General features: G+C 32.3%; 2 protein-coding genes across 4 annotated transcripts; both read right to left on the bottom strand.

Annotated features, from left to right (window-relative positions):
- Positions 1-481: 481 nt before the first annotated feature.
- ome (omega) lies at positions 482-23,406 on the bottom strand. 3 transcript variants are annotated; one of them, XM_065344181.1, is made up of 17 exons: positions 23,150-23,406; positions 22,628-22,780; positions 16,590-16,809; positions 15,328-15,422; positions 7,586-7,660; positions 5,895-5,947; positions 4,387-4,592; positions 4,070-4,239; positions 3,757-3,860; positions 3,527-3,650; positions 3,209-3,435; positions 2,878-3,094; positions 2,623-2,810; positions 1,695-1,889; positions 1,463-1,623; positions 1,149-1,360; positions 482-872 (listed from the first exon to the last, which is right to left on the bottom strand). In XM_065344181.1, the coding sequence occupies exons 2-17, from the start codon at positions 22,751-22,753 to the stop codon at positions 783-785; spliced, it is 2,463 nt and encodes an 820-aa protein (XP_065200253.1). In that variant the 5' UTR covers positions 22,754-22,780; positions 23,150-23,406; the 3' UTR covers positions 482-782. The 3 variants fall into 3 exon arrangements, with proteins under 3 accessions (XP_065200253.1, XP_065200254.1, XP_065200255.1); XM_065344182.1 differs by lacking the exon at positions 23,150-23,406 and having other exon boundaries at positions 22,628-22,976; XM_065344183.1 differs by lacking the exons at positions 22,628-22,780; positions 23,150-23,406 and adding an exon at positions 21,448-21,810.
- Positions 23,407-24,023: 617 nt separating this feature from the next.
- LOC135831585 (calpain-7-like) lies at positions 24,024-27,769 on the bottom strand. Its single transcript, XM_065344184.1, has 13 exons — positions 27,559-27,769; positions 27,318-27,487; positions 27,102-27,240; positions 26,850-27,015; positions 26,608-26,767; positions 26,385-26,517; positions 26,126-26,316; positions 25,825-26,052; positions 25,510-25,754; positions 25,202-25,410; positions 24,923-25,131; positions 24,319-24,554; positions 24,024-24,242 (listed from the first exon to the last, which is right to left on the bottom strand). Exons 1-13 carry the CDS (start codon positions 27,767-27,769, stop codon positions 24,098-24,100), a joined length of 2,442 nt encoding a protein of 813 aa, XP_065200256.1. The 3' UTR covers positions 24,024-24,097.
- Between the last annotated feature and the right edge of the window lie 222 nt (positions 27,770-27,991).

Genomic DNA, 27,991 nt, shown 5'->3' with positions numbered 1-27,991 from the left:
CTTAGTTATCTGTTTTCATAATTAAAGAAAACCGAATCGATCCCATTAACTCTGAAATTCCGCATGATTGAAAAGACTTGCGAGATAGGCAAATTACGGAGCGCACTGTGAGTCTTCTTAGTTCTTACTCAAATAAGAATTGAAAATTTAAAAACGCAACAAAAAATTGGCTCATTAATCGTTTCGTGCAATTTGGAGCAGTAAAGTGGTCATTGAAGGCTGCACTAGTGTAGTCTGTCGGTAGTATTTTATTGAGCGTTGAGCTACATGAATTAACACAGCATCAAGCATCATACATTTGTTCGTATTTCATTCAAAGCTTACAGTTTCTTTCTTTTTTTTTCAAATTCGAATTTGGCAATCGCAATAAAAATAATCAACATGGTTTTCTACTTTCAATTCGGAATTCACGTACCTAATAATAATCAACAAAATGAACGATCAGTATATAATAAATACCTAAGTAAACGTACTCATCAGATGATAATAAAAATTCAGAAAAATTTTATTCAAATAGATACACAGCATAGTACAATTTATAAATTTTTATTACGTACGTTATTTTAATAGAAATTAGGAGTACGCAACCAACTTCTAAATTCTAGTCTGTTCGAAAAAAAAAAAATTTACAAAATGACGAATCCACTATTCACACCGCACTGCAGTTCGAAAAACGCAAAGAATTCATTATTTCATGATAAGCGAAAATAACCATAAGAAATTTACAATAGGTATTTGACTACACATAGTAGGAACTTGAGCTTGGGTTTATTTTTTCAAATTCATGCGAAGCATTCTCTTAAAAATTGTTCTAATGTGTGATAAAAATGGAAACGAACTGCACTAAGACCATGAGCTTCATCTGGATATGACTGCAATAATAAAAACAAAACAAAGTGATGAACAGGTTCTAAAAATAAATGACTAAACAAGTATTCAAAATCATCTCTTTTTGAGCCCTTTCATACAAATTCAAAACACGCAATCCTATACATCGCTCCAGATTGCAAATATTTTCCTCCCTTCCCCTCACTTTAGACAATCGCTATAATCCACATAAACTTACTATGTGAACAGCAACGTCAGCAACTGTGACATATTTGCCTAGGTAGTAATACTTATTTTAATAAATACAAGCGAGAACGTACCTGTTGTTTAAATAAGATGTCATGCAGTTCTAAACTTCGAGACAGCATCATAGATTGTTGATAATGAACGTTGTCATCCAACGTTCCGTGAACTAATAAGTACATTTTGTTTGCTAAATTTTTGGATTTATTTACAAGAGAACTGGACAAATATCCAGCTCTGTTGTCGTTGTCAGTTGGAAGACCCAGGTATCTTTCAGTATATATTGAATCTGAATTTAAAATGTTCAACAAGTTCGATAATTAGGAGAAAACCGATAAAAGAATTTGGGACAGGATCGATATTTTCAAATGTTGGTGGATTTTTCACTTACCGTAATAAATCCAATCAGTCACAGGAGCGACGGATGCTCCACATTTGAAAACATTACGTACATCACTGGCTAGGGCCATTCCAGTGGCATATCCCCCGTAACTCCAGCCCCATATCGCTGATCTTTTTCGATCAATGAATGGATATTTATTTTGAAGGTAGCTGCGACAGATAATATTGTTTAATTAGAAGACCATTGACAGAATTAAAATCACCAGCATATTTTTTCTTACTAGGTGACGTTGAGTTGATCAATAATTTCGGCGGATCCTAACTTCCTGTAATTAGCGAATAACATGCTGTCTCCTTTCAGACCAGAACCTCTGCCGTCAATATAGGCTATTATTGCATCGTTTTGAACAGAGAAGTAAGTCTCCCAACTTATCCTATATCGATTAAAAACTTGATTGGAATTCGGACCACCATAACTGAAATTTAAAAAAGAAAACACATAACAAGTCATTTAAGTGTAATAGGCGAATGCGAATAGATAATATTAAATTTTTAATTGAATTTGACTAAAAGATTAAAAAAAAAGAAACTTTGATTCATCGTACAGTAATATGAAGTATAAGTTGCCTACCCAGTTTGCCGTAAATAATTATAAGTTTCAAGGAGTGATGTACAATAAGTTGCCTACTCAATTTGCCGTAAATAAGTAAGCATGATTTTAATAAGTACTTTGACTTACTACCTATGTTTTAAATACCTATGTAAAGAAAGGAAACGATTTGAAATTTAATGCGCTTTTCCTTCTGCTGTTCCTCTCTACCTCAGTTTTCTTCTTTCCCTTCCTTTTTCTATCCTTCGCCCTTTCTCAAAAAATTTTTCCTTCGGGTTCAGTTTTGGTTTTTAAGGTTTAAGTAAATATGTACAATGTAGTTGAAAAACTAAATCTAGGTGACCTCAAATTTTCTGTATTTTCATTATGTTCCTTCAATATTTTCACACTCCGTACGTGGAACAATGAATAATACATATTTTAAAAATTGGATTATTCGAAAGTACCTAGTTCAGAATCGAACACAAATTTCAAAATCACGTTTCATTCATGAAAGGAATTATTGAGCAGTGATTCGACAAAAAAAATGGAGAATTATTTTTAAGCTAGATCCGACATTTCTAAAATCTAATAACGAATTACTTAAATAAGATACCAACACATTGACTAGAAGAGGGTATTTTTTATTGCCAGACCGATCCAAATTATTTGGCAATAATAGTTTCACTTGCGCTTCCATTCCTTGAGCGACAGGTACTCGCAAGAATTCTACTTTCGGCAAAGTTGCATTTTCCATCAATTTTCTCAGCCTTTTGTTATCTTCCCACGATAATACTAACTTACTGTCCTAAAAATTTAAACAAAAATAAGCAAAACTTCCAATATCTCTTACAAAAGTGAGCAAAACTACGCACTTGATCGTATATAGAGGTAGTTGGGACACCAGGGCCATTACAGGTCTGAACACGATAGGATTGTTGTGTACTGTAAATAACGCTAGCAAAGGTGCAATCCTCTTGCCCTTCATTTTTACACGACAGACATTTCGGTTTTTGAGAATCATTTTGAGAATTTTTCACCATAAATACGTGTTGATTAATTGGATTGTCTTCTTCCGTAGCAGTAAAGTAACTGAAAATTAAACACGAAAAAGTTGGCAAAATTGGAATTATTTCTAGCAAGTAGATGGGTACCAACTTGTAAATTAAAACCCATAAAAATGTCAACTTTAATAGTTACGCTTACATTTCGTTCTTATTCTGATTCCACGCCAAAATTTCAATTACGGTGAATTTTCCACTGGTCAAGGGCACAATTTCTCGACTGTTTCGGTCAAAAAGTACAACATGTCGGTAAGAGCCGAGGCCACTACCTTGATCTTGAGATTTTATAAACAACATTTTTTGACCATCCGATGAAAATATTGGCGAATTGAATTCAATCCAGCCATCACTGCTGTTTAAATCTAGCATCTAGAAATAAAAATTGCACATAAATGTAAGTATTCTAAGGTCAGATTAGAAAGAAGGAAAAAAGTTAAAGGTAGAAAATTCGAAAACCAACTAGTTCGCATTTTGAGCTATCTGCATCGCAAGAGAATATGGATGCTTGATTTTGAACTCGATTCATAACACAGGCGGAAACTTCATTATCTGAGATCCATGCGACGGTATTTAATATAGGGTCTCTGAATAACGCAACAAAATCAATACCGAATGATAAAAAGTTGATTCAATATTTAAAAAAAAAAAACGACCTTTACGGACGTTTCAAGAAAAGGTTCGATGAATTACCTAGAAGATGGTAATAAAGGTAACGTTTTCGGGGCTTCTAGTTTCCCATTTGTTTCCGTGAGTTTGGCCACGTTTAATGAAAACGTAGGATTTTGTCTACCTGGCTATAAAATAACAAAGATTAGAGATAATTCAACGAGAAATATATAACCGAAACTAGAAATAAATCCGCTAAAAATATTTTAGCAGGTATCAGTAGATATACTTATGTACCGAAGTATAATAGAATAGATCACCGTTACAACACGTTTTTGCAATTAAAGTTTCGAAGCCGACAAGCAATTAACTTGAATAGGCAAGTAGGTCTAAGTACCTTCGGATATCTCAAATTCAACACTCCAGGATACTGCGAATCAATAGCGCCTGGTTCACCGTAAAAAGGAATGGTCATAGTGTCAACTTTACTGTCATCGAATGTAGCATAGGCCAATTTTTTTCCATCCGGAGAAAACCACATCGCTTTTGTATCACTGAATATTTCCTCTGAAAAATTCATATCATTAGTAATTTGCGCAACAATAAGTAATTAAATTAGATGTTAAAAGCAAAATCGCCGCAGAACATTTATATCGCGTATCATTGCGAGTTACTTAATTGCTGATTAATCTATTACGTGAGGAAATAACTCACCTTCATAAACCCAATCGCATAATCCATTGTATACTGTGGTATGATTACCATTGTCAGTAATGCGATAAACTTGCTGACTATTCACCGATGGTTTGTAATAAATGTCGTTGAAAGAGACATATGCAAAGCCATTCCCTTGTGGAGCCCAAAGTACTAATTGTACAGACAATGGCTGACCATCACGATCGATTATGTAAGTTTTCTTTCTGGAAAATACATTTGTCATATCGTAATATTACTGAATGAAGAAAAATACTGCTTGAATAGATTCGTATAAAGAGATGTAAATTTTATCATCAATAAGCTGAAGACAGTAACACAGATCATATGCTGACTTGGATTTTTTCACAAATTTAATATAAAAAAAAATCACGGTGGAAGAAATGTTATGATTTGCCTGCAAATGGGTAAGTAGACAACGAATCCAAAAAACAAGTATGTATGTTTGACTATCCTTGAAATTCAAGAGACAAAATACAGAGCGAAATTTTTAGGAATTTGAATAAAATTGATAGAATTGTTAGAAATTTGTTAAAGCCTAAAGGGGATATAAAAATACTCATTGAGAAGTGGTTTAGGATAATATTCAACATCAACAAATTTTTTCAACTTTCTACAATGGAAACAAAAAACGACCACCTTAATACTACATATTTGTATATGAATATTATGTACTCGATGATTGATGTAGGTAGGACATGTGAATACATATGTAATGTACAGAAAGAAACATTCCGCCCAACTTTTTTTCTTCATTTCACGGTCATTACCATCACAAACCTTTACTATTTGTTTACGTTGCGATGACAAATTAATTATACATCTACCTGTAACATTAAACTTTTCAAAATACAGGTAGCCCTACTAAGTATAAGCTACAAAGGTACACTTTTGAAAAAAAAATCATACAACACGTTGCTCTAAAAGATAACGTGAAAATATAAATTTTAATATGTACCTAATCTTTTTTTAAACTCGTCAAAGGCATCTTTTTCACGCTAATAATTTTCTCATTATAAAAGCTCGAAAATATTCCACCAACAACGCAAAAAATGTTGCTCATTTAACCGCAGCAGCGAGTAAACCTTCATCAAGGAATTTCAAAATATTCGCTCAATTATAACCCAAGCACGGTAGAAAAGATTATTTTCTGACGATAAAATGCCAAAGTAGGTAAGGTATACAAAAAAAAAAAGAGAAAAAAAAATACCGTCACAAAATGTGTTAATACTATATCCAACATAATTACATAGTGATGATACGATGAAGTACGCTATTTTTTTGCCTTCATAGAGTAAGTATCCACCGAATTTTAATGAAACAATGTGTTACCACTTGGCACTTTTTACAACTAAAAATGGTATTACGATGTAGGTATGTTTTCAAAATGCTACTTATTCTTCTACATGCATACGTATGTGTATTGAAAACAAAAGTAAGTAATGAAGCATTTAAGCAACTTAATTATACTCAACATTTGTTTTACAGTATTATAAATACTTACTTACTGTGTTTCAATGTCATAAATTAAATAAAATGCGAAATAGGAATGTCGATATATCTGTAAAATAAAATTTAATTAAGTAAATAACAAGTTTTATTATACCAGATCAGAAATACTGATAAAAGTTATAAATAATTTTAAAATTATGATGAATAAATTTTTTTTGTTTTTAAATGATAGTAAAATGAAATAAAATAGAATACTCGAAGAGGGAATCTTCATCAGTGTTTCAAATAGATAGGTAATGAATATTCATTATTATGATTTGCTTCAATTTTTTTTTTTTTTACAAAAGTCAACAAAAATCTTCGTAAAATAATCTAATAATCTGTTCACTTCACTTTTAATATTTCTTAGAAGTCAAGTCACAAGTGTCAATATTAATGTGTACTTGTGTACACAAATAGTTGAAAACCAGACTGTAAAATCTACAGGAAACGTCTCGAAGAATTAGGTAGGTAGTAGATACTCGTGTAAAATAACGACCATTCAACTTGACTTTGCTTGTGTACATTTAAAAATAACAAAAACTATCGTAAATGTGACAGGTGTTGAGATGTTATTAAATTTTACAAAAACACATGTAGATATGTACCTAATGCTACGACGATGTTCTGGACTAGTTAAAAATGCATTATCGTACATGCGTAGATACGAATGTTTTTCCTGCTTCGAGTTAAAATTGTACCTAATATGAAAAAATGTTTGCAAATTCTGTAGGTTTCGAGATAGGTAGGTATCTCTACGGGGAATTGTAGGAGAGTACAGTATAATTCAAACAAATACCCACGATACATTTATCGCACTTTCCGCTCCCCTAACTACTCGTATTCGTGAATCAGTATAGTTTTGACAGTTTTAATCTTCCATATAATTTCAAATTCACCTGATTTATGAATTATGGAACCCATTTTTGTGCAGTTTAATAATAAATTCGCCAAGGATTTCGCATAGATACCTACGTATTTTCTCTTACCTAGTTACCTATGACATGTAGGATACGTACATTCACTAATTTTCTGCGCGATAAAACTCGCGAATGTCTAATTAAAAAATGATTGATTATGTCGTGCGCCATGCACCATATTATGGATATACTCGTAGGTAAGTATAGAATGCATATTTCACGATGTAATACACATTGACGCTTGCATAGCTTCGAAATTGGTTTATGAATGGGTTTGCTGCATACCAACCAAATTAAGTGAACATCGTCTGAGACTATTTACTAAAATTAATCATTTAGACGAAAGTTGAATTGAACTTATATCCGAGTATGAGGTCTACGTTATTTGAAAAAACAGCTGGTTTTATAATTTTTTTAGAATGGAATTTGATATGCAGACCCATCTAAAAATTGCATTTTTCAAATAGAAGGGTTCGAATGAAATACAACATTTTTCTGGTAAAATTCAGTAACAAGGAAACATTTTGGAACCTTAGATTTCATAATACAGGAAACTTGAATTTTTGGATGAGCATGTACTACCTAAAGTAAAATATTATTTATCTATAGGTAGTTCTCAAAACGACAGTTTTAGCTGTGTAAGTCCAATTCTAAAGTAGGTAGGTAATTTTTTCCATGTTCAAGCTCACTAAGCTTGAACAATACCTCAGCCTATCTCTACTTAAACTCAAATAGGAATCAATAATCATAATTCTTTGCATTAGCTTAAAAATAAACAGATAACTCACTTTTTGCGAATTGAAGGGGATCATCAGATATCTTTTGTCCGCGGACAGTTCGAGTCTACCACTCAATGAATCAATCTGAAACACAAAGTGTATAGGTGTAGGTTGTTTATTATTTTATTTTGATAAATTCATTACGTCTCTATGAATAACATAGTAACGGTAAAAAAAAGGGGGTTTGAAAAAGAACGCGCGAGGAAGGTTCATCGCCATTGCAAAAAAAAAACTTCAAAAAAATCTCCATAATACAACTGAAAAATATCCAAAAAAAAAAATAACCCAAAACAAAAAATTACTGATATCTACATTGCAGGGAGTTGGAGAATGATTGGTGGTACCTAATTACCTGCCTACGTATACCTACTTCAGAGTTCGCAAATAATGAACAAAAATTTGCCAACTTCCGCTCACTTTCTAACGAAGTCTAATCAAATCAAATTTGATCATGGATACTGGAAATGGAAGCTACCTAGTTGTCTAAAGAAGTGGGCGGAAGTTGGGAAATTTTTGTTTATGAACAAAATATTGCCTGGGTTGGATTTGCATTCACTTTTACTCAAACATGGTTTCCTTAAAAAAACTTGTGGAGGCGGGGGTTCAATTCTCTTCTGAAGATTTTTTTTCTAGTGCATGTTATTCATTTAGTTATTAGTCAAAATTCCAACATTCAAAAACCTGTTGGAGGCTCCAGAACTACTCAAAATGGTATGAAACTATTTCCAATTGATTTGAATTGTTTGAAATGAATTTACACACAAAATTTCAACTTTCTAACATAACATGGTAAAATTTTGATTTTTTTCATTTTTTAAAATTATTTTCTTTTAGATTAAAAAAAAAAAACAGAACCAATTTTCTAGGTTGAGATTCAAGAATATAAAACGCAGTGATAACAATTTTTCAATTAAAAAAAATAATTACTTGAAAAAAAATCAACTTGGGGACCTCCTGCGTAGTAAGCGAAGCTTAAGTCACGCAGCCACTGAGGCTGCGTTGTAGACCGCGCATTTCAACTCCATACAACGCCGAATGCAGCGTATGTTTCGAATATAACGGCCATTCTGATTTATACATATAAGTTGACGTTGGTTTGAGTTAATTGAACAAAGCTACAGACTTTTAAACTCAATCATTTATAATGAAATTCGGTATATAGATTACTAAAGCTATAGAGAAGTGCCTTTTGTACGTTTTAGCTCACTTGCAAAAATACTTTCTGAATAATGAGCGTTTGAAATTTTAAAATCGCGGAAAAAAGTGGTTAGAATTCGTTTTTTCAAAAATCCCTTCGTAGTGACCTGACGGGTGTAGAAATACACCACCATGCGAAATTTCGTTGAATTTGGCCGAGCAGATTTTCTGAAATGTGTATTGAAGGAAACGATGAAAAAAAAACAGTGTAAAAACAGCATTTTTGAAGTTCTCCTGCACTTTTCATATTAAACATGCAACTTTCAAATTTTGATATGTTGGTAAGCTCGTCAAGATCTTCGAAATGACATATCAATCTTTGAAATTGGTGCGATCGTTTTTGAGATCGAAAGGTACTAATTTTCGCGTTTGTTGGTCTCAGAAGAGTAGGCGTTTGCGGTAGCGGCGACGTTCTTTTTCCCAACCCCCTCGCCGTGCTACCGCCCGGCCTGATAGGTAAGTATGTAGTTAACCAGACAATACATATAGCTAAATGGATTTTTGATCATTAGATTTATTTTTTGAAATTCAGTTTAAATTAAATAAATAGATAGGTAATGAAAATTTTAAGTAGGTACTTAGTAGGTAGGTACTCAAATGAGCACGACAAATTCGAAAGACATGAATACCTTCACGTGTTTATCTCACCTCTGCTACAAACGTGATACGTGAGCTTTACAATAAATTCAGAAAGCCCAAGTACGTAAGTAGGTAATGTAGATTATTTTGATCAACGAGAATTTTCAGCTTCGAATACTTAAGATACGTGAAAAGTCAGGTAGGTATAGTTAGATAACAAAATTGTTTGTAAATCTATATGGGTAAAAAATCGCTTATTTTCAACTGTTTTTAAACACTTAAACGTTTTGTATCAGAAGTTATAGGTAGGTACATCAAATTAAAATTGTGATAAAGCACGAAAACAGCAATAATATTTACATGAACGATAAAAATCATCTGTTCTGAAAGATTCACAACAAAAGCAAAACATTATTTTGGAGTAATTTTTGGACTCACAATGAACTGATTTAAAATTATTGTATCCAATAAGTGTTTAAAATTTGTTTTTATAATATCAACCTTATACGAGTATGCACATAGTAAAAGTTAGCTTCTGATGGTAGTTTGGAAGGGTTCTACAGATATTTGATTTTTTTTGATTGCCAAAAAATGCACGAATTAGTTATTTAAAAAAAAAAAACAATTCTGATCCCAGTGGTGAAAATATACGCATACGTAATTACAAAGTATTTTTAGTAATGGATCCAAATTTAAAAATACGAATTTTTTTCACTCATATCGATAGTTAAACTCAAAAGTGATGGTAATTAGAGTGCGACTTATTATATATTATACTCGTAGACAAAAGATACCAAGAGCTGCTCAATCGTACAATTAACTTTTTTCGTTTCTTCCTTTTTTTTTTTTTTTTTTTTGAAAACGACATGGCCATAAAAGATGTTGTTATCTTCACTATGTTTCAAAATGTGACCAGATTTTTTTTTCAAGATAACAACTGCTCATTTGATTTTCATTTTGATCAATTTTTACAATTTTTGGATTGTTTTGAAAATTTTTAATTAAATTCTTGAAGCATTTTTGAGAACAAGCGGTTCATGAGTTCCTATACTTTCGCAAAAAAAAAGAGCAAAATCGACGAGACAGAATTACTGAAAAATTCTCTTCTGCGGTATAACTATCATGAGCTTTAAAGTAAGAATTGATAAGATTTCTTTCAATAGGCACTTACCTAGTGAAAATTACTATTTCTGTTAAGAACCATAAACCAAACTGTTAGCTTCATGATTTCACTACAATAGGTACCTTACATCTCACAATATATGAAGTTAATGAAAGAAAGGGTGCGTGGGGTTGAAACTTTAATTTCGAAGCAATAATATTATTACAACACCTATTACTCATTCTCTTTCTCAAACCGTCAATTTTCAATTTTAAACACTTTGAAATAAAATGAGGGAAGACAGTGTTTGAAAGTGAAGTTAATGGAGTGTGATTTTCACCACTTGTGAATCCATTTAACGACTCCTCCTCGTTTCCCTTTTAAAGCATAGTTTGGAGAAAAATCAAATTTCGAAATCTCGTTTACTCCGTAGGGGATTGTAATGAGCTTTTACACCCCATCAAGTTACTCCCCGTAGCTCCTTGTAGACTACCGATGCAAATTCATCTCGAAAAAACGAATCAGCCAATTTATTATTCATATTTTACGCCGCGCACATAATAATAATAATATGCACATACTATTCTTATTATTTCGCAATCGTGATTACATCAACGTCAACTGCACCGGTAATAGCAGGTTAATACACACACATAACTTGTTTAAAAACGATTCTCGAACACGACTACTGAACGAAACTAGCCATCGAGATGAAATTGCGCGCGCACTAAGCATGCCAATCTCATTGAATTATCCCAAGATTTAATATTAAACTCGAACTGATATGAATAATTTGAAATCGTAGTACCTTGTTCTTGTTCCCCTTCAAATTATAAACAAATACGTATATGTATTCCAACGCCTGTATTTTCTATTGTGTCGCACTTGATGCATATCTATATATAAATAAAATTGAAGGGAGGGGGAGGGGGAGAATACGCACCATTCGTCGGAACAATAATGTGTATAAATAAGTAGCTAGGTGCATATACACACACCTATATTAATAAACGAAAAACATAATTTTAATTAAATGCTAAAATAAAGGTCAGGTTAAAAAGAAATTCAATGGGTTAATACAGCAGCCTTGGTGGAGTTAGAATTACGCCTCGATATTGTGAGAAAAATGAGAGATAATCAAATCGTCAAATGAATGGAAAATATTTTAAATTAGGTGTTACGACGCGGGAAAATTTCTTCGAATATTGTCGTGAATTCTAATGAATAGAACCGCCAATTTCGAAAAAAAAAGACTTTTAAATTGCCGAAAGAAAGGTTTAAAATTTTGACAAGACAAGAGACAAGATAGGCAGGTAACAAGAAAATGAAATATACAGAGACGTAATAAAAGAATATTATACAAAATGATGAGGTAGAGGTTGAAGAGTGGAAATGGCCAACTTTGTGTACTTCTGCCTTCAACATCTAGATAACTACACCGCGAGTTCACACGAAGTACGAGCACGAAAAAACAAAAATTGTTAAGTAGCTTAAAAGTGAACTTCATCGAGTTGCCACAAACACAAGAGGTGTAGGTAGGTACCTACTTTGTTCTGAATATCAAGTTTCACATTTTCAGCCACTGAAACATCGCGAGATGAAATGTTCCAGACGTTTGTTCTTTACCTACTCGTAAAATGTTTCGTATGTCTCGTTAGTTGCGGATTCAAATTTCAACCATCAAATTCGACCATTTCCTTTTTGATTACATTTCGTAATGTAAAATAATAAAAACGTTAATTTCGCTTTAATTAACAACGAACCTAGATTATTATTAATTTGTATCCGTATAGTAAGCAACGCAAATTGAGACATTTCCGGCCATTTGCGATAATTCGGGTCAATTGAAAATCAAGCGTCCAATTTCCTACGCAGGAAAATAAGGATTGCTTATCATGGAAAGATATTCGTAGTTGTTCCGAAAACTCAACACAAATCCATGGTCATCTCACTTCTGAACTCAATCGGTCAATTCAATTCCAAATCAAAAATAAGTACCTAACTGCAATCCAATAGTGGTTAGGAGGTATTCTTACATCTCTGCCAAAGACCGAAGACGACTGCATACGCGTAAATATGCATAAACAAAATTTTCGACGAACAATACGAGTAATTAGGAGGGGAAAAATTAACGTAGTTGACATTATTATTATGCTGAATGGTATCAATATGCGTCAACACATAACTAGGTAGATAACTACACAAACGTATCTAGAAACGAAACAGTAGACACGCAGCAGCACACACTAATGCCCGATAGTCCAATAACAACATTATCCAATCCACGTGACGAAACATAACATGTTATAAATGGTACTTTTGCCAATTATTCTTACATAATTAGGTTTCTACGTACGTAGCTCGTATGGTTAATGACTTTCTAGCAGATCACTGAACGCACACTCGTGATGATGCATCTAGCTCAGACCTTCGATTATTTCGTCTGCTGGCGAATTAATATTTTTTTGAAAAACCCCCTTACAAGATAAGCTACATCGTATTGTAGCTGTATCAACACACAGTTTACAAGTTTATTGATAAATCTAGAAATTCCCAATTAGATCATTGTATAGCTAGACCCATTAACTTCCTCAATCCTAAACGCCTCCGTCTCTATATCTAATCATTTTCCTGTTTAATTACCGTCATCATCTCGCGACTTATTCTAAGAACAATACTTTACTACATCATTAGCAATTAAATCACTCGATTTTCCTAAATGGTGATGTAAATATAGAAACACTGTTCCGAAAATCGTACTTCATCATCATTGATTGATAACTTAAAACCTCTATCAGATCATTGAAGATGTTCAAAATCCACCCTTCGAGGTTTACTCCCTGAACTTCATTATAATGATGAACAGAAATTCAGAAAAAAATATTTTCAAAAAAGAATCTATTGAAAATTATTTTTTAAGGCTTATTCTTTACCAACCGAGTCCTTCGTCAATTGTCCTCAAATACCTATATTTTTAAAAAGTTCCCTCTAGAATCAAAAGTATAACCATCCATAATTTTCGTATTAACCCTTCATAGGAATAAGGGGGCGGAGGGAGAAAAGCGAAACTGTTTGCAGGATTTCGAAACAAATAAATAGAAAATTTTAAAACAATAGGTATTTAAAAAATTAACGTATTTAATAAGCCGGAAAAGCTAGATGGGTAGGTAAGTATTTTTCTGTTTTGTCTATTCTTTTTCAAATCGTAGAAAAACTTAAGTAGGGATATCAACATTTTTTTTTTTTTTTTTAGATTTTTTGAAGGTTATTTTAGAGCGGATGTTTTTTCACTAGAAAGTAATTCCATTTTTGGAGACGTTTCCCTTCTTTTTTAAAAAAAAAATTCAAATAAAGTGGCTTACATTATAAAAAAAAAAAAAAAAAAAAAAAAATGGATTAACAGAAAGTTTCCAAAAATAGGCTTGCTGGGAAAAAAGCACCTAGTGTTGCAACCATTTTAAAGAAAAAATTCTGATTAATTGTCTTTTTGAGATCATTTTACACGAACAATAATAATTTGGTAAATATCGTCAAATTTTGAAAGAAAAAAAACGTAAAATGATCACCTTTACCACCCAATTATCCACTTACAATTTAACTGTTCAGTGGGTAATAAAAGTCGGTTTTATCGGCCCCTCGTACCTCCCTACCCATCCATTCGAGTACACTTAACATTTATTCGCATAGTGTTCAAGTTATCATTTCATTGTCTATTTGTAGTCTGGATTGCCTCCTTCCTCCCATTTTATAGATACGTACTTGAGCATTACGATAGAGTAAGCATAAGTAGGTATTAAGAATTAAGCCCTACAATAAATTTATTATCTAAATATTTGATTAACGAGCGAACGAATTAATATCATCAAACAAGTATACAGCTCGATAATTCATTTTGGTTTCAAACGATTGTGAAAATTTTTCAACTCGAATGCTATAAATTTTGTGAGGTCAAAGTAATCTTAAAACTTTTAGATGAACGTATATTATGAAAGTGAATGCTGAAAATATTCATTTTTTCGTAACAAATTTTTTCTACAAAAAAAAAAATTGTCTATAATAAACAACTTTAATATGAAAAAAAAAAAAAAAAAATTAAAAAACACAAAACTCATCACATACGAAATCTCATGCTTCAATGATTTTTTTATTGCCTTGATACAATAGTTTATTTATCACTATTGCGCAAATATTTTTCCAATTTCATTGTTTCCGTTTCCCCATTTTTTCTTTCATTATTTTACTTCTATATTTAGCATAAACAACTCAAGTTGAAAACTTTTTTCATATGAATGACGATTCTCGTTAGTAGGCAGAGGCACAAGCCGCGTCGATTTCAACTCGTATAGGAATACCTCTATATGTAAAGGTAAAGGTACTCTCCTCCACACTTTTTCATCATCGCTCTACACAATTCTTCAACGATACGGTCACTCTCTCGTTAAATTTCGCGCATTTTTACACAACGAAGATATTTCGGCGGAAATAATTCGCTCGTAATATTTTATAGATGAGCGAACGAATGTCGCATCGTACGCGTCGTCGTCGTCGTCGCCTTCTTTGGCGTTTATTAAATTTGATTTTTATATTGTAATATGCCTTTGCGAGAGAGGGAATTTTGGCAAATCGATTAAATACAAAATCCAACCACCGCGGTTCAGTTGAGAGAGTCGTTGGCTGCTTTTTACAAACTCTTCGTATAGGAATAGTATAATATCTCGTCAAAACGCCTCACACATTGAATTTTCCCTCGAGTAATTCCGTAATGAATTCGCCAACCTATTAATGACATTCTTTTGTTTGGTAAAATGTACCGCTTATACGCGGATAAAAAGAAAAGCAATTACAATTTTAATGAAATTATAGCAATACTTACCATTGATTTATCATCTAATATCTTCTTGGTAGATTTATCAGTTACGTTGAAGAGTACCACATGACCTCGCATATTTGCCATTAATATTTGGTCATCTGAAAAACAAAAGCAGTACCATTGCGAATAATTATTCATCCGATATAAATTAATTTAACGCTAATTACCTTCGATAATGATCAATTTTCCTTAAAAATTAATTTTTCTTTCAAGGAAAATGATAGGTAAAATAATGTGGGATGCGCTAGTAAAATTGCAACCCCCCACCCCATTTTATTTACATGAAAATCTAGGTAACTATAATATAGCTATAGACACCTTGGAATAATTAGCGATCAGTTGCACATTGACATCAAACAAAACCTTGCCCATTTAATCGAATAGAAAGAAACTGGTTTTAAAAATTGTTGTATTTAATTCCGAAACGAATGAGGATGAAAAATTCAATTCATCTGTCTGTGTCAATAGTCGTTAGCCTAAACTCAACTTGTGTATAACCTTGAGATCATTTTAAAAAAATACATATAATATCGAACTAAATACATTATAATGTAACAGCTTGATAGAGGTAAGGGTTCTTATAATATACATAGGTAGGTACTGCAATATCTGTGCACGTATTTAATTTGTACAGCGCATCCGTTTTCGAGTACCTACTTTGCGAAAAAAAAAAAAAAAAAAAACTCATAGGCGGATAGAGATACACTCAAGTACTTTGGCTGTTCTTACACTTGAATTTTTATCATCAACATTGTTAGTTGATATATTTTTTTATCTTCACGAAGAAAATTGAAATCATTTCATACCATGATTTGCCCACTGCAACCTAGTGTATAAGTATCACATAAAAATCAACACTATCAACAGTATGTCGATAAAACACGCGAAGCCACAATTCCCTCAACACTCACTCTTCTTATGAAAAAAATTCTAAGTAAATAAACAGGAAAAAAATAATTCTTTAGTGGCGAGAAAACATTCTTAATTTCTCAGTATTTGTGGCCGCAAATTTCACTGTAATTTATACAACATTATTCTGATTTAAAATTCTTGATACAGTAGATTTGTTTACACGCTGTTTAATATAAGTAGGTGTGTAAAATAGAATCCTCCTCTCTCTAGATACTTGTCACAAATAATTAATCAAATAAATAAACTCTTTTCGGGTAATTTAAATGTCTAGTCGCTTATTTGTCTCGTTAATAGATGTAAATACGTTTGAAAGTGTTTATATTATTTCAAAAAATCTCCAACTCGATGCTTACCAGAAATCCATGTCCCATTGAATCTGAAAGGCTCATACGCTCCGGTAATAATTCCATGCAAATCGATAATTGATGGCACTTTTTGTGACTGAGCTTCTGGTAGGTTATGAGAATCTCGTTGCAAGAATGCGTATAGTACGCATCCTAACAATAAAATTCCAACGATTACGAAAATCAGGATGACTTTACCATAACGTGTTCTTTTTTTTGAAACTAGATTCTGTAAACAAACGAGAAAATCGTCGAATAGTAAATGCAAGTACATATTAAGAAAAATTATGACTCATCGATTTTTTTCAACTGGAATTTTACGAGGTTGGTAGACTCGTACAAGGTTTCGGAATATGTATACTCGTACTTGGGGGATTATCCAAAATTTTTATTTTTAGGTGGTTCTAATTTTTTATACTGGTAATACATACTTTGTTTGTTTTATGGCTTGGAAAATACTAAGGTTTTTGAATAGGTAGGTACCTCGGTATTACCCTGTTACTGCGAAAAAAATAAAAATAAAAAAACGCGAAGAGTAGGTACCATTCATGTTATGCGTTTTACCTGCCTATTTGTTTATGATGTACCTTAGATTTATGTTGATAGGTACATATAGGGTATATACATATGTAGGTATGTTTTTAAATTTTAGATAAATGCAAACGCTCTCACATTTAAAATGATGAGAATAAAGATCGATTGTATGTATGGAAGCTTAAAGTACCTACGATATAAATCTCAACTTACGGTATTTTTCCATAAAAAATATCTAACTATAAGTTTTTTTCAAGACATAATTTTTATTACTACATTATACAGTAGGCACATATATATTTTGAGAATTTCAAGTTTTTCTCCGGGCTAAAACATCGTAGAGTGGTAGAATTTGATCCCATACCTACGTATGTACGTTTTTCATGAATTTGTAACTTTATTTACAATCAAACCATGAATTTTAATCGAAAGCTGTCTGGTAAATAAAATAGGTGGGTAGTTATCTGAAACTTTCGAGACCCTCTGAAGACTTGAACGAAGCATCCTGATCCCCGAAGGTGAGACTATATTAATGAACCCGCTTCTCAGAGGAGAAGATGTGCAATTTTGAAACTCTATTTTGAAACGATTTAAAACAATCCTGGTATTCTCAGAGACGGAGCGAGCAGGGGGGATACCCCCCCAATTGATTTTTTTAGTCGGCAAAGTCGGCAAAATCGTCGAACGTCGAAAACAAGAAAAGTCAGACCAACAATTCAGTCTTAAGAAAGAGATTAGGAGAATTATTTGCCGACTTTTTTGAAACTTAATAGCACATTTTTGAAATATTTTTCCCTCGCTTCGCTCGAACTAAGTACGGTTTTTATATTTCTAAATTTCCACACCTGTCAAGGTAGAGGTACCTATAACTCTTAAAAATGTCGAAAGGAATTATACGAAATTGACTTCTTGCAAAAAAAAAATCATAATTTACTGGGTACATGGATTATAATAAATTTTCGAAAACTTAAGCCCTCGCTTCGCTCAGGCCTGTTGGTTTTTCTTTTTCAAAATCAAACTTTCTGAAAATCTATTATTCAAACTTGGAAAAATGTGCATGTAAATCCAAAAATAAACTCCTCAAATCGAAAAAAATATTTTTTTACTTCTCAAAACACGAAATTTTGATAGCTTTTAGCCACACTTTGTTTGGGCTTTTCTGTTTTTCTTTTTCAGACCTAAAATATCTCATAAAAAAATCATTAAAATTCTGAAATTTTGAAGTCAAAAGTGCCAAAACAATCAGCCTCCTCCTATAAAAAAAACATTGCCCTATCTCATATTAAAATGAGAATTTTCAAAAGCTTTTGCCCTCGCTACGCTCGGGCTGATTTGTTTTTTCTCTTCCATAGGATAAAAAGATGGACCTCTCTCACAAAACCAACCCCCCCCCCTCCAGATATACTCTGGCTACGCCACATTCATATGTTGATAAATATGCGAAGTAACGAAAAAAAAAACCGCAGAATTTTACTATGCAGCACGAAATAGCGGGAAAAGGTGCAAAATTTAATTCAAAAACATCATAAAAAGCACGAAATTTTAGCGTTGAAACTGCTTTTCGAACTGATTTTTTTTTGTACCTCACAAATTGTTCATTTAAAATCTTTCACCCTCGCTTTTACTCGGACAGAATCGAAAATTTACGAAAAATTTTGCGCCCTCGCTTCGTTCGGGCAAAAACTGTTCCCTTCTTTTTTTTAAAATTCAATTTTCAAAGATCAAAAGACTAAAAAACACACAAAAAACGGGAAAAGGTGCGAATTTTTGATTTTTGATTTCAGTAAGTAGGTATGTACCAACAATAATTTCTATATTAGTTTTCCCATTTCGATATCGATACCTGTATTCTGCTAATGTGACAATTTGGAAAAAAATTGTTCAATTTCTTCACTAAATAAGGGTGGGGGGAGGAGTAGTGGAGGTAAGTCGGTATTACGTGTTTGATTTTATTGAATTTTATTTTTGTAAAAAAAGTTTCGAGTCGGAATTTTTTACTTAAAAAAATTAAATAGCCTAGGTACATAATAGTAGTCGGCATTTTTCATTTCTTTACCCCCCCCCCACCCGAAAAAGTCATCAGTTTCGCTCCGTCTCAGGATATTCTATTACGTTTTGAAACCGTATTTAATTTATTGTAAAAACATAAAGCTTTCCATTAGAAGAGTAGGTAGGTATAATTTATTATGAATCTAGAAGATTTTGTTTTCAAGATATTTTGAACTGAAACTTGAAAAGTCGAACTAGATCGATTGTTTGCGATGGAAATTTTGACTTTTTTTCAATTCTTTATTTCTTTTATTGTAATAAAAATTGTTTGCTCTTTGCTTCAGGCCACTCCTCGTACCAGTGGTTACACGAGAGGCCATTTTTTCCATTAGTGTAAGTATCTACCTATGTGTGTATTTTAAACGTCATTCTCATGAACTTCAACCATTCTCCTATTTTAAATTTCTAAATTTACCCAATTTTGGAAAAACTGAATTATGAAATTCGAACATTTGGCAAATTGACAAATTTGTAATTTTTATGATACAATTCGATGGTTGACAAAATATGTAGCGCAATTTAGTGCAATTGAAAATATTAGGTAATTATATTTTTTCACAATATGAGTAAGTACCCACTACCTATGTAGGTATGTACTTAATAATGCATTTTTTTGAAAATGAAAATACATTGATATCGCACATTTCTAGATTTTAAGCTCAAAATGAACAGCTTGAGGATGAATTTTTCAACAGAAAAATTACAATTTTAACATTTTCCCAAAAATGACTTGAACCGATCACCATAAACAGCGACTAAAAAATAAAACCCTTCGAAATTCAAACTGTAAAACGATGAACGGCTTTTTTGCGTCTCCAATACACGCTCTTCATAATTATTTTTTTGCTGCAAATTTGGCCTGACTCAAGTCATCAATTTTTTTAGTGGTCTCAAACAGTCAAACAGTGTTTCAAAATTTATTTTTCATTTTAAACACGACTCAAAAATACCTAGGTACTCGAATAGCAAAAAAATTGTAAATTGGGCGAAATAAAAAGATATCTGCTTCGAATCACTAACCATTTTTCACAATTTAAAATGAACATTAGCCAGACATAATTTCGAGAGTGTACCTACGCTACACTAATTTAATTTACCTTTTTAGCAATTTTAAAGGCGAATAACGTGAAAAAAACACGAAATATCTTAATAACATAGGTAGGTAGGCTGTTAAGATGACTATGCGGTTATAGTAATTATTACTTCGTGGTTCGAGTAGAAATATTTCGTCTTCAGCATCTTACGTTAAGATGTAATAATGTAAATAAAAAGTTTCTACGAACGCTTTCAAAAATGAAAAAAAAAAAATCGTAAAAGAAACTAAGTATTTCAAAGAAAATATTAGCAAATAGAAATAAATTTTCATTAGGTAGTTTTTTCAGAAAAGTACCTAATTAAAAATTTATTAAAATAAAATACAAAAACAAGCAGTCCAAAAATTTCATCTACCTACTTAATTAATTAGGATTTTTTCCCAGTTTGTATGAGTGGGTTGCAATACAGACGTGACTCGCTAAAACCATCATCATTTTTATCGAAACTAATTCAAAATAATTTCCAGTTAATGTGGCGTAATATTTTAAGAACCACTGTTACCCTTGGTTTCGGCGTTTAACCGCTCCATGGACCAACGGTTACAATAATAAATAGGTGTTAGTTGGTTAACGCATTGCCCTCGGTAGTAGTCAACAACGTTATCAATATTTGTGGTGTTATTTGTAAAATTTAGGTAAATGGAGTTCGACTAAGAAGTGTTCGATTTCAATTAACAAAATGAATTCATTAAATCTGGACTGATAGAAGACCACTAGGTGTAGTAGAGATATAGGTAGGTAAGGTAGTCCCCTTCTGTCATTTGGGGAATCGTTAGGTATACAAGTCACAAAACATAAATTCAGAATTTTGTATGTATTCAATCAAGCAGGTACCTACTACGTATCTATTGCTTGTTTAAATGCTTAATTAACATTTTTTTTCAATTTCAGAGGAATATAGAGCTCTTGATTAATTAAATTAGGTAATTTTCCGGCTGACGTTTTGTTCTTGTTCAATTGAAAATGTAATTCATCAACAAAACTTTTGGACGCAGGTGGTGTTAACTAAAGACAATTATCACCATTTATGTTTTCATCCAAATTATAATCACTATACCTATGCAAAGTATTGTATTGGGTTTTTTACATTAAAAAAAAAAAAAAAAAAAAAAAGAATAAATAAATACACGTGACATTTTTACCGCCAAAAAATATAATATTTTAACAAAATGATTCACAATAAAAATTACCTGACTCTGACTTCCAAATTCTAAAGTATTTGTAGAAGATTCCGCGCTTACAGCCATCGGGAAAAATTTTACTTAAAAAAATTAAATAAGTATAAAAAAAAGAAAAAAACACGTCCGGCGTATTGAACAGACAGCACTAAATATTATGAAATGAACGGGAGAAAATTTTCAAAAATTCACAACAGTCTTTTTAAAACGAGGCATACTTATTTCAAAGAACATTAGACGTTTACAACGGATCATCTTTTAAAATGAAAAAAATTTCAGCTACACGACGAAATTTTCATTCAACTCGGAGCCATCCAAAATACGCTGATAAAAATGATCGCTCCATTGAAAAACCGGAATTAATTATGAAGATAAACGTACTTCTACGACACGAAATTCTCAGCGAATTTTGTTCGCGAACGATTCGCTCGACCAGTTGAAATGGTAATAGCTTTGACGGTTTTGTAATGGAAATTACTGCGCGATGAAGAACGAAAACACGTTCTTGAACGGCATAAACCTATTTTGGTGAAAGTAATTCACGTGATTTTAACTCGCTATTTTTGCTTTAGAAATTAAAATCTGGTTATTTGGTAAATATATTGTTCAGAGCCATTATTTTAATCAAAATAAATAAGTCTGCGAGGTGCTTGAGTATACATGTAGGTACCTACATCGAAACTCATGTTTACGATTAAAGACACAAGCGATTATTTCTGCACGCGGGAGTACATACTTTACTTCAGCAAAGACACGCGTACATTATTTTCTTTGGCTCTCATCGGCGAATATTTTTTCAATCCAATAATTTATAAAAAGTTATTTTGAAATTTAACAGAATCGTTTTTTTGCTTAGTTTTCCAAACCTATCGTGGTGCTTTTGGCATATAATCGAGTAATTTTCAATTGTTTTGATGAAAGAAAAACAGCTTGATCGTGTTGAAATATTTTCAGCGAGAAGAAATTCGAGGGTTATTTTCTGTAGTAGGTACGAGTGCTTTACTTAGTTCTGGAAAAGATACTTATTTTATCTAATTTACGTACCTACCTCCTACCTTCTAATATAAAATACGTTTAAAAAAGCTCACGTTTCCTATCTATTTTAACTGAAAAAAAAAGTGCGAGTAGACATATAGAATACCTAATGCTAAATTAATAATAAGTAATAATAAAATAGTCTTATTTCGCCTACCTTAATATGGTCGGTTATCGGAACAGTTCCAGCATTTAACAACGTGTTATTAGTTGCGGAAGTGTTAGCTTCCAATTCACTTTGATTTAGCGGTTGATATTTGATCGTAGTGCCAAATATTTTCATGACTAATAAATGCGTATTTCTTAATCACTATATAGAAATAAATTAAGCATTACAAAAAAATCACAAATTAAATTAAAAATCACAGGCATTTTTCATAAATAACAATTTTATGTAACAGGAATAAATCCATCGTGTCGGCGAGTTCTCACTATCAGATACGCGAATTTCATTTCACTTTCACTGATATATTCCGTATTCGATGGTAGCTACCGTGCAACAATGTGCTACCAGCTCAGTATTTTAACGCTAAAGTGCATTAGTGTGGCGAGAAATAATCTCGTTCACGTCATACCGATTATTTATCTTTTTTAATTTTTTTAAAAGGTATCTTATGTTCTAGTTTATCTAATTTGAAAACACTACGTAGGTACATACTATCAACAGAAACCTACTCACCGGAAAAGTACATGTTTTCCACTACATCCCATAGGTAGGTATTACGTTACGACTATCAACTTGGAAACATAGCGAATCAAAATTGAATATTTGGTTGGGGCTAAGAGTACGGTTTTCAAAACTGTCGATTAGTATAATTTATGAAATGATTGATAAAAATAATAATTACAAGTATACGCAACGAGGATAGGTAAAGTTTTACACTGAAAAACATGTGTCATGAACGTTAAACAAGTGTTTTAGTTTATTTCAACGTTGAATTAAGTCTGTTTGAAATGTTATATTGCACGATGATAATTGGAAATTTCACAAGGTGAGTAGAAATCAGCATGACGTTGAAAATACGTAGACGAGTTAGGCACCTATGTAAATTTAAGCCTCGGAATTCGCGTGAAAAATATGTTTTCAGACTTTCAGTTGTAACGTTGTGCTATGAATGTTTCGGAAAACTCGGACGATTGCGAAAACATACGAATACATAGATAACGTAATCGTTCATTTAACGTTGATTTTTCTTCGGTTGAGATCAGTTTTTCATCGTGAATAAATTGCTTTCATTCGTTTATTTCAATTTAAATAAAAGCAAAGTGTTGCAATACTGAATTCAATTTTTAATGATTTTATAAAAATTAGGAAAAATACTCCAACAAAGTTACAAAGTAGTACATAAGCATATAAAACTGAAAGGCCAAAGTATTGGTAGGAAATTAACGATAATACAAATGACAATGACTTGATGGTGTTATTAAAATTACTAATAATAAATATTAGGTACTTGGTAACTATGTAATAAGAGCTTGAAAAAACGCATTTAAGAATAAAGTTTAAAAAATTACCATTTCAAAAATACAGATAATCACGACCAGAACCAATATTTGAAAATACATAATATTAATGCAGTTTTTTTTTTTTTTTTTGTTAATGAGATCGTTAAGCTAATAGATTTCTTTATTTCATCCTCGATATAGTAACAGGACTAGAAGACTTCACAGTTAATATGAATGGTCCTTCTTGTTGAGGCAGATACGTTGATGGAATTACATTATATAGACCAGGTTGAGCTTCCTTCACCTCGAGTACAACGAAACCAGGCCTGTAAAAATATTATAAATGAAACAATATAGGAGCAATTTTTTTCAAAATAATTTAAAATTTCATTCATTACTTACCTATAATCTCCGGATGAAACCCGTTTGAATTTCGCTGTAGCGTTTTCATCGTATAGTTTAACGATTGACACCTCTAAACCAAGCTGATATTGTTTTGGTCCCTTCAAATCGAATATGAGATAATTATTATCGTGATTAGAACTCAAATCCACTTGGTAGATGGGATTGTTATCGTATGTCGCAGGATGATTTCTACATCCACCAGCCGATATTCCTGCCCATTGGCCGTCTTTTATCTGAAAAAATCAAATATCTTGAATTTTGTTCAATGTACAGTACCGTGCAAATTGATATAGACGATAGCAAAATCGAAAAAATTATTGTGGGTGAAAGCCCAGCCGTAAAGAAAATTTTCAGGTGTTAGAACCAAATTTTTTTTCCAAATACACACTCACAAAAGCTCAAAGAAATTGTAGACAACTCAATTCTTTACAATTTCTTTCATATGTGTAATTCATTTTTTTTTTCAAAATTGTAAGCGATATTGTTGTAAGTAGCTAGGTTTTGAAAAACAGAGTAATTTCGCGATATTACTACCGTCTACATTAATTTGCACGATACTGTAAATAAATTGAAATAATTTTTTATCTTAAAAAATACGTACTTTTTGTTCATATTTATAATAATTTGGAAATTTATCAAGTACAAAAGGGCAAGTTGAATAAACACGAAGAGTATAATAGATGGTGTTCATTTTTTCGTATTGTGAAACCACCAAAGTGAAGAATCTAGGACTATTTTCACCGAGTACTATCTTACAGAGATAATGCGGACTGTTGATTCTTATTCCAGTAATGAATGGTTCTGGATCATCTGATAAAATTATAAAAAACTTAGTAGAAATGCATACACACGATGTAATTATTCAAATTTCAACACTCACTTGGATAATATACTTTTTTCCCATCATTTTTATACACCATTACGGTAATGTATTCTCTGTTATCTTTGAAATCTTCCAGTTCAGTGATATGTCTCGTTAATAATATCCAAACAGCTCCTGATTTGGCATTTTGAACGTCTAAAAGGAACTGAGGATTTTCACTGATGTTATAGTTATCTTTAACTGGTCCACGTCCAGCTGACCAAGATCTAATCATCAAAAAAAAAAAACACACAAAACAAAACAAAAACGTTAATACAAGAAAAATGAGAATGGATAAAGATAATATGGCATATTTTACTACTAACTGGTGAATACAAAATGTATGGCTGAACAATTCGGGATTCCAATTCATATAAAATACGTCAAAAAATCGCAGCACGGAATCGTAATCTATCCAGAAAATCCCATTGTCAAAAGTTGAAGCGCTATATGGATCAAAATCTAAAGCTTGTTTGAGATCATCGGTCCAATGCGATAAATCCAATTCGGAAAAATTACCGCGCCAGCGAATATGGGACCAAGGATTTTTCAGTTTGAGCAGCCGATAATTCTAAAGAAAAAAGTGCAAAAATTTCGATTAATTTCAACTTTTTTTGTAAAACGCAATTAATTAGGATTACCTTGACTTTCCGAACATCTAGAACTGCGTATGCGTGCGTAGGAACAAGTCCGGTACGATTTTCATCTGCTGGTGACAATTCACCTGTTGCAACGGTTACCAAGACATCGCCTTTGTGCAACCTCGTAAGTAAAATGTTGAATAGCGCTTCGGAATTAAAATCAGGGTCTTGTGTTCTAATCGCACATCGTTCAGGAATCCACCCAGTCAACGCATGCAGATCTATATTCTGTATAAAAATCCCCACGCGATGTAAATATTCTGTTTTAAAATTACAAAGTACAGCGTTTCGCTTAACTTACACTATTGGAACCTGGAAAATTGTATCCTCCCATAACTTTCATGTAAGCTTTCTCCAATAAAGATATCCAAATTTCGTTATCATTCGTCGAATAAGAACAAAGCAGTTCATTATGTTTCCCCAATGGTAACTGATCATCGATTATCACTTTACGAGAAATCCCATTCAAATGAAATTTCACCATATATTTACCTGGAAATATTCAGCATCGTTAAAACTAATAAGTTCAAAAATGAAAAAAAAAATTATTCTTTGTTTACCAAAAGGATTATATACTGGTTCGGAGGTTCTTTTTTTAGGGAAAATAATACTTGTTACGATTCTGCGATCAAATTTTTGTTCGTATTGAGCAGCCACAGCAAGAGATGCTACAAATGAGCAATCTGAAACAATCTAAGGGATTTCAAACAGATTAAAAATGAGATTCTTCATTGAAAAAAAAAAAATCAAAGAACGAATTTACATAGTGGACTGAGTACTAACAGTTTGTTTGATAGTTAGATAATTAACATGTTTATTCACAACCATTTTTGGATCGGCGCAAAACTCATGAGGTCGAGCCCACCGTTGGAAATGCTGCTTCTGATTTGGAGATAAAATTAATAAACCATCTTTATCAGTGAAAGGAATCGCATATTGAAATCTGCGAAATCAAAAGTCATGCATATTGTAGTGAAAAATCAATAATTATATCTGCTGTTTTATTCAGCATATTATGAATCTACCTCTCGTCCAAATCTATAGTCATGAAAGGAACAAATTCGTGTCTGTTGATTCTTGAAGTTGCCAGCAAAACTCTTTTCTCTTCTTCGGAGTAAGTATCATTACCAGATACTTTGAGTTGAACACTGTTTCCTCGATGTAAAACGGAGTGGCTGACTTTTTCTGATTCTGAGATTGAAAATGAAAAATTGAATACATCGACGTCGATAGGTAGAAATAGTGTATCAAACAATAATGATATTCAATTCAATTACTGGGGGTAGAAGGTTCCCTATTTTGAGGGACGACTGTAACTTTCTTAACTTCTTCTTTCAACTGTTCTGCTCTTTCTAAAGCTTGGCAAGCAATTTTCTTCAACTTAGTTACCATTTCTTGATCATCGATTTCCTTTTTCTAAAGGAAAAAAAACAATTAAAAAGCTGAAAAAATTTCATAATTATGCTATATGACGTGTAATTAATATGGCTCACCGTACTGATGGCCAAATCAACAGCTCTAGTGTACAATTCAAGCGCCGATTCTTTCAGCCCAGATTCATCAGCATCCAACGCTTGTTTCAATAAAAAATGACACTGCTTCAATTGAATCAAATTCTTGGACTCTTCTACACTTTTACTACGTTTGATGATCTCAGAATCAACTAAAATTAACAACATAAGATGACGAACAAAGTACATATGTACTCTCAGACGGAAAACAACAGATGCTAACTTTGATACTGTAGAAAATGTGAACGGTCTGCATATTCGTGAGTTTTTTTACACCAAGTTACTGCATCAGGATGATCCGGTTCTTCTTTGTAAGCCAATTCCAAAAGCTTCATGGCTTGCTTATAATAGTAAACAGCTAGCCTGTATTCACCTTTCGTGTCACACTCCACAGCTCTAGTAGATGCTTTAATAGCATCTTCGGCGTAATCCATGGTTGAATGTTACGAAATAATCTGATCAGATCGTAAAAGTTTGAGATGAGATTAGATACTAACGCAAAATTCTAGTGCTCATTATCACTGAAAATTTAACACAGAACAGGACCACCAAATTTCACGACGTGTTATCGCGAGTTGAAACTACCAAGAAAAATGAGCTAGCAGACTAGTAGTAGTGTAAGCTTTAAGTAAGTAGGAACACATTGTAAAATGAAT

This window comes from Planococcus citri, chromosome 1 (genome assembly GCF_950023065.1).
Source record: "Planococcus citri chromosome 1, ihPlaCitr1.1, whole genome shotgun sequence".
Lineage (NCBI taxonomy): Eukaryota > Metazoa > Arthropoda > Insecta > Hemiptera > Pseudococcidae > Planococcus > Planococcus citri.
Note: the sequence above shows the minus strand (reverse complement) of the source record. Positions and strands in the feature narration are given on the sequence as shown.

Bases quoted from the DNA above. Each gene is read 5' to 3' on its own strand.
- ome (XM_065344181.1), bottom strand. From the start codon at position 22,753: ATGAAAATATTTGGCACTACGATCAAATATCAACCGCTAAATCAAAGT. The intron at 16,810-22,627 runs GTAGGCGAAATA...GTTTGTTTACAG, and splicing joins CGATAACCGACCATATTAAG to AATCTAGTTTCAAAAAAAAG. The intron at 1,890-2,622 runs GTTGGTATCTTA...TTTAAATTTCAG, and splicing joins TACCCTCTTCTAGTCAATGT to TTATGGTGGTCCGAATTCCA.
- LOC135831585 (XM_065344184.1), bottom strand. From the start codon at position 27,769: ATGGATTACGCCGAAGATGCTATTAAAGCATCTACTAGAGCTGTGGAG. The intron at 26,768-26,849 runs GTAGATTCATAA...TTGATTTCGCAG, and splicing joins ACTATAGATTTGGACGAGAG to ATTTCAATATGCGATTCCTT. The intron at 25,411-25,509 runs GTTAGTAGTAAA...TTTGATGATTAG, and splicing joins CATACATTTTGTATTCACCA to ATCTTGGTCAGCTGGACGTG.